At 39.1% G+C, this 15,808-nt stretch overlaps 1 protein-coding gene and 1 long non-coding RNA gene across 4 annotated transcripts; one reads left to right on the forward strand and one right to left on the reverse strand.

Moving 5' to 3' along the window:
* Positions 1 to 1,627: 1,627 nt before the first annotated feature.
* Positions 1,628 to 4,640, reverse strand: LOC127498752 (uncharacterized). Its single transcript, XR_007925961.1, has 2 exons — positions 2,498 to 4,640; positions 1,628 to 2,347 (listed from the first exon to the last, which is right to left on the reverse strand). It is a non-coding gene; the product is annotated as an uncharacterized LOC127498752 (long non-coding RNA).
* si:ch211-168d23.3 (BRD4-interacting chromatin-remodeling complex-associated protein) lies at positions 2,230 to 15,771 on the forward strand. 3 transcript variants are annotated; one of them, XM_051868435.1, is made up of 14 exons: positions 2,230 to 2,377; positions 5,186 to 5,323; positions 5,626 to 5,671; positions 5,813 to 5,855; positions 6,131 to 6,196; positions 6,391 to 7,863; positions 8,053 to 8,286; positions 8,428 to 8,767; positions 9,419 to 9,558; positions 9,713 to 9,771; positions 12,399 to 12,547; positions 12,657 to 12,751; positions 12,842 to 12,944; positions 13,262 to 15,771. In XM_051868435.1, exons 3-14 carry the CDS (start codon positions 5,631 to 5,633, stop codon positions 13,969 to 13,971), a joined length of 3,453 nt encoding a protein of 1,150 aa, XP_051724395.1. In that variant the 5' UTR covers positions 2,230 to 2,377; positions 5,186 to 5,323; positions 5,626 to 5,630; the 3' UTR covers positions 13,972 to 15,771. The 3 variants fall into 3 exon arrangements, with proteins under 3 accessions (XP_051724395.1, XP_051724396.1, XP_051724397.1); XM_051868436.1 differs by having other exon boundaries at positions 13,265 to 15,771; XM_051868437.1 differs by having other exon boundaries at positions 9,419 to 9,552.
* The last annotated feature ends 37 nt before the right edge of the window (positions 15,772 to 15,808 follow it).

Genomic DNA, 15,808 nt, shown 5'->3' on the forward strand with positions numbered 1-15,808 from the left:
GACATTAGGAACCAGCTGATACAGTAGGAATCAGATGTGCCCTATAGAGAATGATGTGATTGCAAGCAGGTTGAGTTAAGGACCTATTAGCCTGCGCCATCTAGGGTTTCATGACAGAGCTTTGTATTTTGTGTTTTGCTGAATTAGGAGTTTATGACTATATGTACACAGGCACACATCAGGCATCATTGCTAAATAGTTATTTAGTTATATGTTTAACCTGCAGTACCTAATAAAAAAGGAAGATTTTAAAGGGTTAGTTCACCCCAAAAATGAAATTTCTGGCATTAATTACTCACTCTTAGGTCGTTCCAAACCCGTAAGACCTTAGTTCATCTTCCGAACACAGATTAATATATTTTTGATCCAAGAGGGTTCCCCCCCCAATTGAAAGCAATGGAATTACCACATTCAAGGTCCAGAAAAGTAGTAAAGACATTGTTAAAATAGTCAATGTGACTACAGTGGCTCAACCTTAATGTTATGAAGCAACAAGAATACTTTTTGTGCGCAAAACAAAACAAAAATGATGACATTATTCAACCATTTCTTCTCTTCCCTGTCAGTCTCTGTTGTTTACATAGTATAGACAGTGCAGCGCTTACGTGTTCTACTTCAGAAGTTACGCCGACTCAGTATTGGCCGGCCAATAATGAGCCGGCGTTTTGACGTAGAACGCGGAAGCGCTGCACTGTCTATACTACATAAACAGCATAGGAGAATAACAAAATTTTAATAACAATAAGCCTTAGGCTGCACAGCTCAAACAAACTTTTCAGCTGTGCTGCCATTCTGGATTGCAGAAGAATAGGACGCAGTAGCAAGTGTGCCACACGTCCTGAAAAGCGAAGCCAAAGAATTTTGATCGCCTCCTAGTGGCTGACTGCAGTATAGCTCATAAACCCCGCCCTCTCATGTAATCGAATGGGAATAGCTAAACTAAAAAAAAAAACAATTACACTTCAAATAATTTTTTTCCAAAGATGGTTTCTGTCATTTTAGGTAGTTCTTATCACACAGACATATGTTCAAGTGTTCGATTTTTCCATTAAGTTTGGTTTTAGTTTGTTGTTTGATGCTATAAAAGAGGCGTAACGTCATGATTGACAGCTGCGCTTGCAATTGAGTCTGCTGGAGTGGGAGTGTGAAGCCGTGGCTCCACCTCAGGATCACTACTGCATAGACTGGGGCTCCAGATGACATAATTGGCAACGACTTTTTCTGGGATATTTTGGCTTCATTTTTCTACAGTGGAAGGTTTTTTTTTTTTTTTTTTACAGTCTATGCACAAGAGAAGAAAGTTCAACACTCAACTTTACCAATAAAAAAAAAAAAAAAGAAAGAAACACAAATGTGATGTTCATCTAAATTCATTTTTGCTTATTTATATGGGTGAACTGGATCATTGGTCAGCAGCAAAGACATTTCTTATAAAGAGATTAAATACATTACATTTTTTATTATTTAAGACTTAATTATTGCAGGTTCGCGTAATTTTCTGAGTTTGCATTTCACAGTTTTTATTTATTTTGAGTAGTAATGAATCTGTTTTTGTATAAGTGAGATGAATAAATACATGTTCACATTTAGTCTAGAACTACAATAAGCATCATGTTCACACAGCGCACACAACACCTCTGCACTTTATTTCTCTCAACATGGGGATAGGAGAGCTGTCAGTACATGAAAACAAAGTAACTTGTGTTACTTATATGACAACGTAACAGATATTTCATTGTAAATTTAAAAGTAATGTGTTACTTCACTAGTTTCTTGAAAAAAGTATTCTGATTATGTAACTCACATTACTTGTAATGCGTTACCCCAACACTGCATATACATATATTTAAAATTATATTTTGTTATACTATTTTATTCGTTACTTATTGAAGAGATCATGCAACAAATAGCTTGGGATTCCTTCCTTTTAAACACTGTACACATAAAACATTATTGGCCGTTTTGCAGCTTTGCCTTTATGAAAAATGTTTAAAGACAGTCTTTAACACTAAACATACAAAACTACAGAAAACATGCATTTGTTTAACTGGACTTCTGACTCAAAAAGGTTTTTTTAATAAACATTCAGTCCTTGCACATTGCTGTCACTATGACATTATATCCATTAGTCTCTGAAGCTAATCTCAAAATGCCTCAAAACCTGCCTAAAATGATGCGCGCTTCTGTGAAGTTCATTCATTCGGCTCCAGTGTCGTTACAGACTGAAGAGCAACACATGCACACGCGCCTTCTGTGTCTTCTACCTCTGTTTGTCACCCACCCGCACGAGCCCGTCTCCCCCTCCTCCCTGAGAATGTGGGTAGGGATGGATGGCGCACAGGCCCGTCTGAAAGGACAATAAAGCACAAAGACGCTGGTGAGTTCTTCTCCTTCTTCCTCTGCGAAATGCCGCATTAGAATACGTGCGTTACAAGAGATGTAATGGGTTAAATGTGCAGCTGTGTGTTCAGACGAGGAGCTTTTGTGTCCGCATTACCTCCTGCGCACCGCGTCCTGAGCAGCATCCCTTTAAACCTCAAGTGTGTCCTTACTCTGAGACGCAAACGCAAATAATTGCTCTGATTTGGGGTATGAATGGATAATATTGGAGTCATTGCTAAAACAGGCTGTAATTTCTATCATGTTAAATGTCCAGTGTGTGCTGCGGTAATGAAATGAGGATGTAGGTAAAGAAATATAAGACAGAAGTGTCTTTGGAGGAGATCTAGCTCCGCTGAAAGTCGAGAGAGAAAGAGAGGGAGAGAGAAATAGGGAAATTTGTAACTGGAGATGGTTTTCGACCAAAGCAAATGAACGGATACTGAACATGCGAAGGCATCATGATGTGCAAGTGACCACAATCTATGCGACATGTAGTAAATCTTCTGACATTTTATTTTAGACATTACATAACTGACATTACATTATGTGTAATAGCAATTTTTAAATATGAAGTTATATTATTGCAGCCTAGTTTGTGATATCTTATAACATTGAATGGTTATAAAGAAATTGTTATAGCCTACTGTAAACAGTGTAGTTTGACCATTCCTACAGTCCATCCTTCCACTCTGTCATTTCTACAAAGCCCAATTCCTTTGAAACACATAATGAATTTTTATTTATTTATTTATTTTATAATTTTTATTTTATTTATTTTTTTCATCAATCAAGAGATATTATTGAAAAGTAGAAAAGTCATATTTGGCTTATAGGCTATATATATATATATATATATACACAGGTGCTGGTCATATAATTAGAATATCATCAAAAAGTTGATTTATTTCACTAATTCCATTCAAAAAGTGAAACTTGTATATTATATTCATTCATTACACACAGACTGATATATTTCAAATGTTTATTTCTTTTAATTTTGATGATTATAACTGACAACTAAGGAAAATCCCAAATTCAGTATCTCAGAAAATTAGAATATTACTTAAGACCAATACAAAGAAAGGATTTTTAGAAATCTTGGCCAACTGAAAAGTATGAACATGAAAAGTATGAGCATGTACAGCACTCAATACTTAGTTGGGGCTCCTTTTGCCTGAATTACTGCAGCAATGCGGCGTGGCATGGAGTCGATCAGTCTGTGGCACTGCTCAGGTGTTATAAGAGCCCAGGTTGCTCTGATAGTGGCCTTCAGCTCTTCTGCATTGTTGGGTCTGGCATATCGCATCTTCCTCTTCACAATACCCCATAGATTTTCTATGGGGTTAAGGTCAGGCGAGTTTGCTGGCCAATTAAGAAACTGGTAGCTTTGGCACTGTGTGCAGGTGCCAAGTCCTGTTGGAAAATGAAATCTGCATCTCCATGAAGTTGGTCAGCAGCAGGAAGCATGAAGTGCTCTAAAACTTCCTGGTATACGGCTGCGTTGACCTTGGACCTCAGAAAACACAGTGGACCAACACCAGCAGATGACATGGCACCCCAAACCATCACTGACTGTGGAAACTTTACACTGGACCTCAAGCAACGTGGATTGTGTACCTCTCCTCTCTTCCTCCAGACTGTGGGACCCTGATTTCCAAAGGAAATGCGAAATTTACTTTCATCAGAGAACATAACTTTGGACCACTCAGCAGCAGTCCAGTCCTTTTTGTCTTTAGCCCAGGCGAGACGCTTCTGACACTGTCTGTTGTTCAAGAGTGGCTTGACACAAGGAATGCGACAGCTGAAACCCATGTCTTGCATACGTCTGTGCGTAGTGGTTCTTGAAGCACTGACTCCAGCTGCAGTCCACTCTTTGTGAATCTCCCCCACATTTTCGAATGGGTTTTGTTTCACAATCCTCTCCAGGGTGCGGTTATCCCTATTGCTTGTACACTTTTTTTCTACCACATCTTTTTCTTCCCTTCGCCTCTCTATTAATGTGCTTGGACACAGAGCTCTGTGAACAGCCAGCCTCTTTTGCAATGACCTTCTGTGTCTTGCCCTCCTTGTGCAAGGTGTCAATGGTCGTCTTTTGGACAACTGTCAAGTCAGCAGTCTTCCCCATGATTGTGTAGCCTACAGAACTAGACTGAGAGACCATTTAAAGGCCTTTGCAGGTGTTTTGAGTTAATTAGCTGATTAGAGTGTGGCACCAGGTGTCTTCAATATTGAACCTTTTCACAATATTCTAATTTTCTGAGATACTGAATTTGGGATTTTCCTTAGTTTCCTTAGTTATAATCATCAAAATTAAAAGAAATAAACATTTGAAATATATCAGTCTGTGTGTAATGAATGAATATAATATACAAGTTTCACTTTTTGAATGGAATTAGTGAAATAAATCAACTTTTTGATGATATTCTAATTATATGACCAGCACCTGTATATAGTAAAATCTACCATGTACCAAGTAAAATCTATATAGCACCCAAGCCTGTTTGTACTTGTTTAGTACTTGCAACATTATAATCTTTTCAACCAGCCTATTTTATTCATAGTTGAAATTTAACATTATTAATGATTAATTAAAACCAAATTGTAGGAATTACTCTAATCTGACCTTTACTATTCAGTCAATAAACAAATATTCAACAAATGAACAAAACCTGGTAGGCTAATTTAGATGTCACTACATTTTGGAGGCTATTTGACCAAAAAATTACAGTACAATGAAATTGTAAGATTTCACTTGTAAAGCTTGTTTAATAGCATTCTGTATGCCTCATGTTTACTTTCTCAGATCCCGATGACTCGATGTCCCCGCTGAAAAGCATATGTCCAAATGTCTGGTTTTCTCACAGCAAGTCACTAAAATCCAGTCAATGAAGTCTCCACAAACTCTCTCTCCCTGCTCTGAATGGAGCCACTCTAATAAGAGGTTAGGTTGCTTCACAAAACCCAGATTATTACATAATCATGTGGTTTTATCTTATTTAATATATTATAAAAGTCAAAATTTTCTAAAGATTTGGCACCATTCTTAGAAAATCTAAAATAGTGTATACATTTTTTAATTTAATTTATTTGAGTTCATTTATATAGTACATTAAGTACTATATGTACATAATACTGATGATTTAATATTAAGGGATGCATGCATATTTTATCCATACAATATTGAATTTATTTGAAATTTTCTTATAATTTTGTAATTCCAATCTTTCCTTTCTTTTTGTTTAGTTGAAATGGAGGATGAAGATGGTACTTGTTTACTTGATGTTTTGTGGTAAGTGTTGTTACATCCAGCAAATTGAATTTTCTCAGTTTGTATGTGTTTTATTCAAAGCATTCACATCACATAAAAAATACCATTCACACTGAAGATATTTTGCTCATGTTAACTACTAAATATTTTACTTTGTAACAGTGACCCTCAAGCCCTGAATGATTTTCTTCATGGGACAAATGAGGTATGAAGGGTTTGTAATATTACTGTGTGGCTGTGATATTTAAAGTTAGTAACATTAGTGACTACCTGTTACGGTACTTTCTCCAAAACTTGTTTCAGTAGTTGTAATTGTGGAACCTTTCCACATTTATAAGGTCGTATGTAGGGAGATGAAGAACTTAGAAGGACCTTAACAGGAAAAACTCTTGCGTTTTTGTATACATTTTTGTGTGCAAATACAAGGTCTAAAAATTACCTCATGCAATTAACTGTCCTTCCCCCCTTCTGTTCAAACAGCTGCCAAGTGGAGACTTACTCATTAATTCATCCTCTGGAGAGCCATCACTCTTCACAGACACCCCAGTAAGTCTAGACCTTTCTCCCTATGGAAGAGGGAGCATATAGAGTTGTTTCAGCTGGGACCTCCCAGAACGCAGTATTACATATCTAACAAAACCCACTTTTATCATCAAAAGAATGGATATGTGAATTAAGCTTTAAAATATTGTGTTCCTAACAAACTTTTAACATAATTGTTGTGACCTTTTGTTCTACAGAGCCCTGCATCTCTGTTAGCAGATGATGCAAGTTCTCAGGACACTCCTGTCTCTGGCTGTGTAGATCTGTCCTTTCTGGAGGAGGCGCTGTTGGCATCACCGGTATCATCATTAGGAAGTGGAGATCCAGAGGAGGCACAAGAAAATCCCAATGTCCAATTAGTGAAACAGCAGAAAGAGTCAGAAGAGATATGTGACATTCTCCAGCAGAGTCTCCAAGAGGCAGACATCACTGAGGACACTCTTGCATTAGAGGCAGGACTTGTCCAGACAGCAGAAACTCTCCAGCTTGGTTTGTCAGATGCAACCCTTCCTTTGCCTGCAACACCATATTTCTCCAAACCATTAACCTTGCCTGGCTTGATCTCTTTACCAAAGTACACACAAACAGCAGTGGAGCCTCCTCAGCCATCTTTGTTAGCTGTTGGTCCAGGCTGCCCCTCGCTCAAGCCTCCAGTAACCCAGTTAATGAGTCTACTTCCTGGGAATGTCTTCCCCACACCTCCACTCGAAACATCCTTTTCTATTAATTCAGCACAAAGCACCAGCATGATTACCCAAAAGACCCTGCCAAGCCTCACAAGCTGCCAGATGTTGGCCTCCACCGTTAGAACAATTACTCCATCAGTAGTCATGTTACAAAAAACGCCTCTACCCATTCAGCCTAAGTTACCTGTCAACATCCAGCCCAGGCTTGTACAGATCAGTCCCAGGCCATCAGGACAGAAAACATTGCCAGGATTTGCCTTCATTTCAGCAAATACAACACAGAGTGTCTTGCTATCCCCTTCTATTGGCTCAAAGCAGTCCTTGCAAGCACAGTCCACACCAAATGTTAGCAAACCTGTTAGCTTTAATTTGGTTGGTCAGGGAGGCCCCATTGTCATTCAACCCCAAGATACTTTTCAGGGTCAGAGACAATTCTTTCTGCCCAGCCAAACACCTGCAACTATGACCCAGTCTACCAGCATTTCAAGATGTCTTCTTAGTACACCAAGCAATCAGGTGTCTAACAAACCCAATGTTGACAGTTCTCATATTGTGACTATACAGCCAAGACTTAACTTAAGCCCTATTTTCACCTCCCCAACCGGACAACTCACCCTCAAACATGGGACTCTTCTATCAGGGTCTTTACCAATTCGGCCAACACCTCCAACAGTCTTCCAGATGCCAACACAGCTAGCAGGGACCTATGCATCTCAAGTGCAGGGGCAGCATGAAACTGTTGTTCAAAACGCTGTCGGAAACCAGATAAGATTGATTAATAATGCTAATATGCTCATTCCTGATATGACCACCATACCAATCGTGAATGGTCAGTCAGTGAAACAAAGTCTGCCTATGGCGCCTTCAGCACAAAGAGCTCTGGTAGGGGGACCTGAGGGAAAGGTGAGTCTTGCCCAGAATTCAGTGCTTCTCTTACATGAGAAAACAACAGAAGATGAGGAGAAAGTCAACGAACCGCTTCAAGTGAGTTCTTTTGTGTCACTTTCTGTTGTAACAACATTAAGAATGGTCTTTATGTTGTTGAACAGTAAATATTATAATTTAATAACCATTTAAATGTTATAATTACATTTTGAAATCATGGTTGTATAGTAAAATGGATTTGGGGCTTAATACATTTGTTCACTGTTTTTATTGAACTTGATTTGACAGGAGAGCAGATTGCTTCCTCAAGCTTCAGTGGAAGCACCCATTGTGGAGATTCACTTTCAGCCCTCTCCAGTACCAACTCTACTACAGTCTTTACCACCAGATGATAGTTGTACCCCTGAGCCAGTTTTGTCATTATCCCCACAACTGATCACCCAAACAGAAGAGCAACAATTTACTGAAGGAGAGCATAATCCATTACATCACAGTCAGGCATTAATACATCTGCCCCAACAGGTAAATTAAACTGTGCTCTGTCATAGGTTCTCAAGCATTTTGTGCAGTTTCATTCAAAGACAGAACTGAAAATGCAACACCATATTAGGAATGTATTTCATACCTTTTTAGTAAATACACAATATACCTCTTTCCCTGCAGTATCCACTTAAACTGTCAGCTACCCAAGAGACCTTAGCTGCAAATCTGCTTGGGCAAATGGACAACAACATCTCTACTGCCACAGGTGAAACTGAGGATTCACTTAGACCTTTGACTGCGTCTGAGGCTTTCTCTGCATCGTGTGAGAGTGAAGAGATTCCTATGCCAGCGTACCATCGCTCAGAACACAGTGACATTCTACTGCAATCTCCTATTGGCCAGCGCTCTGTAAAGACCACAAGCACAGGCTCCATGATGGGCTCAACACCCCCAGAGCTGGATTCCTCAATGTCGATTGCTCTTTGTTCTGAACCCAAGTGCCAGGAGGGTCTTGTAAAGAGTAAGAGCTATTCCTTTTCCTCAGAAAAGTTGTTTATGTATCAGCAGCATTTTAACCAATTCATCAGAGGAACCCCAGAGTCTTTGTATTGCAAGTGGTGACCACAGAATCAACACTCACTTGAATGTGCACAAATGTTTAATTAAATCACAAACACATAATCAGAGAAACAGGGGAATGTAGCTATGGAATCTTAAGGATCAGTTAACCACCTGAACAAAACCATCAGTTTTTTAATTTAAAGCATCTTGGGGTCTACAGCTTATACTTAAACCTCTGTTTAGTTAGTTAAATGTTTTGCCTTAGCCGTTGAACGAGTGTCTGGATGCAGTTTGGTTGAAAGTCTTGATGATTCAATAGTTCGATGGTGGTGAAGTTGCAATCAGGTTCTTCTGGGTTGAGTGAAAAATTATGAACTTCAGCAATGTTAGTCTGACTCTGTTGTTATTGGGAGTGTCCTCTCTCTCAGGTTGAAAGTTACAGCATGGCTTGTCCCGCTACAGTACATGAATATTGAATATATTACAATGAATACTATTACTGTAGCTGTGAAAGAAGACTGTGAAAGAACTAAACAGCCGTTGATAGAAACATTTTTGTTATCATCCTATCCTTCTTTTTGGCTTCAAATTGATGCCTCTTCCTGATTAGAGCTCACAGTCCCTTATGCAAGGAACAACAGTGGGATAATCTCTTTGGACCAGCATGACTTACAGGAGATGGTACACCTGGGACCCAGGCTGCATTCCCAGGACAAAGAAACCTACTCAGCACATCAGAAAAAGGTGAAGGTGCATAGACTTCACATGTTTTTTTATATTTATAATTTATATAATAAATAAAACATATGAAGTCTTCAAGAGATCATTCTAGATTTCAGGGAGATGTGATATTTCAAAGTAATTCAGGAGGTATTCTGTTACTAATATCCCTTTTGTGTCATAGACACCAACTGCATGCAGTCCGAAAGAGGAGAAACTGACACTAGCAAAGAGGCAACACATGTAAGTAAAAATACACTTGCTCAGAGGAAATCTAATTCTATGTAGACATCAGTATGGATACGAAAAGATGTAAGGTTACTTGCATAGCCCTAGCTCTCTGAAAAGAGTGAGGTATCTCACTATGGAAAATGCCTTGGATGTGAAAGACCACTGGGTCACCAATGGCTTGCCTTTCAGAGGACAGACCAATCTCTGCAATCACAGGAGCCCTATGTGAACTGCTGTATTGCTATAATACATTTCAGAAATGCTCTTCCCTATGTCAAATGCAAGAAGACAGATACCTTACTCTGTTATCAGAAAACTAGGGTTATGCAAGTAACCTAAAGTTGTCTTTTAAACATTCATTTGGTATCTCACAATGAAAAGATACAGACAATTCCTGCACTGCATGTTTACTAAAACTATAGTGTCTGAAGCTGTAGTGTCATTGTGTCTGACCAGACACAGTGAAACAACAGAAATTACCTCCTAAGGAACTGATAATGAGAACTGTGTGCCAGTGGAAGGTAATTACATACCATGGTGGACTGTGGAAAATAAGTTGCCATGCTGGTCACAGTGCAAGAATATCATGTACAGAAACACCCAAATCTAACAAATTAGCTTTTCCTGTGGTGGAAAGAGTTCTATGGCCTACTGGGGACTAGATATGGAATCTCTGGAACTCTGTAAGCCAGACTAATTGATTGGTTAATAAAAGACAGTAAGTTTCAAGGCAGCGCACTTATCTTAGGTCAGGGATGCCCAATTCTGTTCCCGGAGAGCTACCTTCGGTAACACTTTAAGGTGACATAGTTAAATGTTACTTCATGTACTTACTATAGTAATAAGAGTAAATTATGCATAATTACAAGTAACTAACCTAAACCAAACCCTAACTGTAACTCTACAATAAACACATGTAGTTAATTAATATTACTCAGTACTTACTTGAGTACTACAATGTAACTACTGTATATCACCTTAAAATAAAGTGTATCCCAACCTTCCTGCAGTGTTCAATTCCAACCCTGCTCCAGTACACCTTTGTGTAATTATCCATTGTTCCTGAAGATCTTACTTAACTGGAGATCTTTAGGAACAGGAGTGAACTCTGCTGCCTTAAGTACAAAAGCAGGTTTTGGTTGCAATGTAAACCTTTTGCACCCAGTCACAGTAGATGAACCACAGTTAGGTTTGCCCACCTGTTGGCCACAACAAAGTAAGTGCATCAAAAAACAAAGGCACATTGATTTCTGCCAGGTAGGTGAGCAGTAAACAATGCATGTTTGCATATGAGACTTGTACAGGAGAGTCCAGACCTGGTACTGGAGGGCCAACGCCCTGCAGAGTTTAGCTTCAACATGCCTAAAAATACCTGCCTGGAAGTTTCTAGTAATCCTGAAGGACTTTACTTTGGTTCAGGTGTTTAATTAAGGTTTGACATAAACTCTGCAGGACAGTGGCCCTCCAGGAGCAGGATTAGACACCCCAGTCCTGACTCCCCCAAATCTGACTTGCCTTGTTTGAGTCTCCAATCCCTATACAGATTTTTCCCCTAGAGCAGGGGTGCCAAATTCAACTCCTGGAGGGCCACAGTCCTGCAGATTTTAGCTTGAACCCACATTAAACACACTTGAGCTGACTAATCAAGTCCTTCAGGATTACTTGAAAACTACAGGTACGTCTGTTGAAGCAGGGTGGGAGATATTGACTATGAACAACATAAATACTATAAAATTAAACAGATTTGGAGATTGGATAAGGTAAAGTGGTTAAAACTCAGGACTGAAAACCAGAAGGTTGATGTTGCAATCCTTTAAATGAACCATCATTATGGTGGTTATTCAAACGTGATTCTCACTGTACGATGTATACTTTGAGTCACTGAATAAATGTATCTGCTAAATGACTACTCTTCTACTTACATACAACATGTATTAGCCCTTGATGGCCAGAAGAACCTGATTTTGACTACACATGCAGACAGTGAGGGTAGAAGCTACTTGCTAGGAGGCAGATTTTCCCAACTGGGTTCCTGGATGCACTCCAACAGTACACATTTTGTATAACTTTTCTGACCCATTAATTTTAGGCATTGAAATCTTTACTAATGAGCTGATGAGTTGAATCAGATGCATTTGAATAGGAAGAGTTCAGTGTGTACGGTTGGTGTACCTATGGGAACAGGATTGAGAAACACCAGATTAGAGGGAGGTCACCAGTTTGAACGCTATTTGGGAAGGATAGCATCATCATCCTTATTGGGCATGCTGCAGAGGATGAGTGCAAGCATCTAAACTTTCTCTTGGTCAGCTTCCACTTCACTGATGTCAACAAGCAGATGTTTAAATAGCACTGACAAGTCAGAGGATTCTACATCAGTAATATTATGACGACCAGTGAGTTCCCATGGCTGAGAGTTTAATTAAATTTGTATAAAGGTGAGAATTCACTAACAGTGGAGTAAGATTGGCATTCTTTTGCCTTGTCCAAGACCCCAAAGTGAGATACCCAACAAATGATTGAAAGACAAAAATGTTAATGATGCAAATCATCCACAAAGTCACAATAACTAATTGTTACAATAGTAACAATACTTGTTAACATAGAAATACTTTGTGTGTGCATTTTGTTATTTGCAGGGTCAAACAGCAGCTATTTTTGGACCACAGTGCTGTTCTCAGTCCAAACACTTTGGCTCCATTTGTTTCAGTGGAGGATGCTGTCAGACATTTGTTACCCTACCATACTTGTGCTAGAGCTCTACCCAGCCAGGCTGACTTTATCTCAGGTTCGACTCCTATAAAGAAGTTTGAATTTGAGAAGATTTTACAAAATTGTTGTCCTGTAATGGACCCCACTGTAAACAAAACCTTATGTATCTGTCATTCTTTGTGCAGTGGACAAGCAGTTTGAGTGTTTTTCAGTTGTTCTGTTGAAACGAACCAAAGACATGATAAACAAGTACAGGCAACTACTTCTGGCTGAATCCCAGGTAGCAGACGGCTTTTTGAAACTCTGAATATCATTTTGGTTCTTTGGAATATAAGAGGTGGCAGGTCTAAGCTGTTATTGCTTTCTTCAGCAGGAGAGCCCATCAGCAGAGATGGTGATGCTAGAGCGTTTGTTTCTCCAGTCGGAGAGACTCTCACTGGGGGAGGATAGACGGCGAGCCAGAAGAGATCCAGGTATAAAGGCACAAGATTCTTTTGTGTGCCTGTTTCTCACTAGTTTCTTTTCATTGAGATGCTCATGCAATTCTATAAAGCAGGGTTCCTAAAATCTGGCTCTGGTTTCGCTGATCAAACTCACCTACCTGTAGTTTTCTAGTAAATCTGAAAACCTTAATTAGCTTGCTCAGGTTTCTTTAATTAGAATTGGAGTTAAATTGAATTGGCAGTGGCCCTCTAGGATCAGATTTGAGGAACTCTGCTATAAAGTGTACAGAGGTATTTCAATTACAGCCACAGAAATGTGAACAGGTTTCATTATTTTCTTGGTTCAGCAGATTCTTTCCTGATGTCATGGCCTAAGAACTCATCACAGCACAGTCAAGTGTCATCTGTCCAGACTGGCCTTTCCGGTTGTCCTCCATCTCCACCATCGTGGACCTTGCAATCTGACAGACCTCCTGGCCTCAAGACATATCGCTCCAGCAGCAGAGGAGCGCTACGCCTCACTATCAAACATGAGTCAGGATCCCGCAAAATCATCCACAACTCTGCATGTGATGCCTCGAATGCCATCTCTGGGTATAAACGAAACTACAGTGGGCAGTTAACTATGGGAGGAGCCATGCAGGGAAAAGATGACTCCCTCAAGCCTCCTTTGTCAAATGTCGAAGAGAACAAAAATGAACTAAACAAGCTGAAATTGCACCATGATATGGAAACAATTAGGACAGGTAGCAATTCGCAGAACCACACTGATTCTGTGGTCATGCCAGACTATGTAGCTTCAAGGGTGCAAGGCTTGCTTCCAGAGCAGTGCACTCCAGTGCTTAAAAGGAACAGGCTGGTTGCTTCAGCAACAGAGTCTCCAAAATTGCCTACACTAGTAGAGGATGGGGAACTGAGTGAACACCTGCAAAGTGCTATAGACAGCATTCTGGAGCTGCAAAGGTTGCAGGGTTCTGCAGTAGGAGTTAAACCCAAGATTCAACAGCCTCACGCACTGGATCAGGCAGTCAGCAGCATGCTAGAAGGACAACTATGAGACGGAGAAGAAAGAAGTGTAAGATGAACAGAGAAGTCTTTTGCTAGAAATATAGCTTATATACATCCTGCAATACACATCCAGCAGAGACTAATTTTATTCATTTTTCCTGAGAAAGAAAGTCCTATTTATTATTATTTATTGTGTAAATAGAGTGAATAGAAGTTTTTTGGAACCTTTTTGTGGAGACACATTATAGTAATTTATAGTCTTCTATCAGTTTAAGACAAGATAAAAACAAAAGTGCAGTTTGGCCGTATGTATATGCCATTTTGATGTGAATGTGTCTACAATAAGACTATTTCTCTTTTGATGGGGACTAAGGTCCGTTTGATGTGGTTTGGTTATTTTGATAGCTCCTTACCAAACTCTGGGGCTCCCAAGGAACCAAACCAGAGTACACTTGTAAACGGCAGCTTGGTTTACAGTTCATGTAAAATTAAACTGGCCTTAACCTATGAAAACTGCCTTGTACAGCAAATGTGAGAATGTATCAAGGCAAAATGCTTGGTCCGAACTGAAGTTCAGAAAACACCAGCCTAATGTACTGATGTCAAGTAGACTTTCACACTAGAGTTCAGCGCACCATGAACTCTAGTGTGAAAGCAGCCCATGTTTTATATGCTCAGACAGTACACAGAATGATGTCTGTTCCAGCTTGTTTACCCCCAAAGAAAATATACCTTATTTCATTCTGAAATCACCAGCAAAACTAATTAAAACACCGGTGAGATTTAAGAAATGCATTATCCTAATGCAGACTGAAAATGTAAAGCATAACAGGACCTACACTGAGCAAATGGCGGATATAATGTATGCCTTATTCCAGTGGTGTGCAAACCTGTTCCTGGAGGGCCACTGTCCTACAGAGGGAAGTGACATTGGCCCTCCAGGTGCAGGATTGGACTCCCTGCCTTATTCTGTCACTGCAATGAACTGTACTATTCCTATTGTGGTTTAAATCAAGAAGATCTATAGATGCAAAAGCAATAAGTAGTAGATGGTTGTTAAAATGTGGTTGTGCCTCAATCAAAATACTAAATTCTTTTGGATTTTATTATTGTAGATCATTCAACTGTTTGAAAAGTATTCATATCACTACTGAAGTTCAACAACATGCACTCAATTTAGTAAATTGTTTTAACTGCCTAAAGCAGTAACTATATACATCCAGACAGTGACAAATATTGTTATATTATTGAATTACATTATTGTTAATGGTTTTTTTTTTTGACAATCTACTACAATGTCCTGCTCACATTATATCAGTGATGATTACTTCATAATTGGATAACAGAGTAGTATAGTGAAGCATTTTAAAATAAGTGTTTGATTGTCATGTTAGTTGTGCCACTTGATATACATGTCAAATATTGTCCTCAAGTTGTATCTTCACGTCTTATGAGACAGGAACGTCTTTAAATGTTTATGTATTGCTTCCCTGACAAACACTATGCACTACTCTTACAGAACACTTGGCCACCTAACTAAATACTGTGACTGGCCCTAAATGTGACAAGATGTTTGTAACAACCCCATTTTGTTTGATTTGAATTTTTGTGTACTATTACTGTGAAACGTAGCATATTTGACACTGATCCAAAACTGTCATTTGACAGATTGCTAGGATGCCACAATCGAAGAGGCCTTAAAGCTGCTGTACCAGAATCACTAGATAAGTCACTATACTGATTTTAACCCCCATTTTAGACCCAATATCACTTAAGTGACCAAAACAAAGTGGTTTTTTTTTAAAACATTTCTACAGACTATTTAAATTTTGTTTTCTAAGCAGTAAAACTGTATGAGTGTTGGCTTGTTTTATGAACTGTGATCA

The sequence above is a fragment of the Ctenopharyngodon idella genome, chromosome 17, assembly GCF_019924925.1.
Source record: "Ctenopharyngodon idella isolate HZGC_01 chromosome 17, HZGC01, whole genome shotgun sequence".
NCBI lineage: Eukaryota > Metazoa > Chordata > Actinopteri > Cypriniformes > Xenocyprididae > Ctenopharyngodon > Ctenopharyngodon idella.

Coding starts and splice junctions, on each gene's coding strand:
- si:ch211-168d23.3 (XM_051868435.1), top strand. CDS start 5,631: ATGGAGGATGAAGATGGTACTTGTTTACTTGATGTTTTGTG. Junction 5,672..5,812: donor TGTTTACTTGATGTTTTGTG/GTAAGTGTTGTT, acceptor ACTTTGTAACAG/TGACCCTCAAGCCCTGAATG. Junction 9,772..12,398: donor CTAGCAAAGAGGCAACACAT/GTAAGTAAAAAT, acceptor TGTTATTTGCAG/GGTCAAACAGCAGCTATTTT.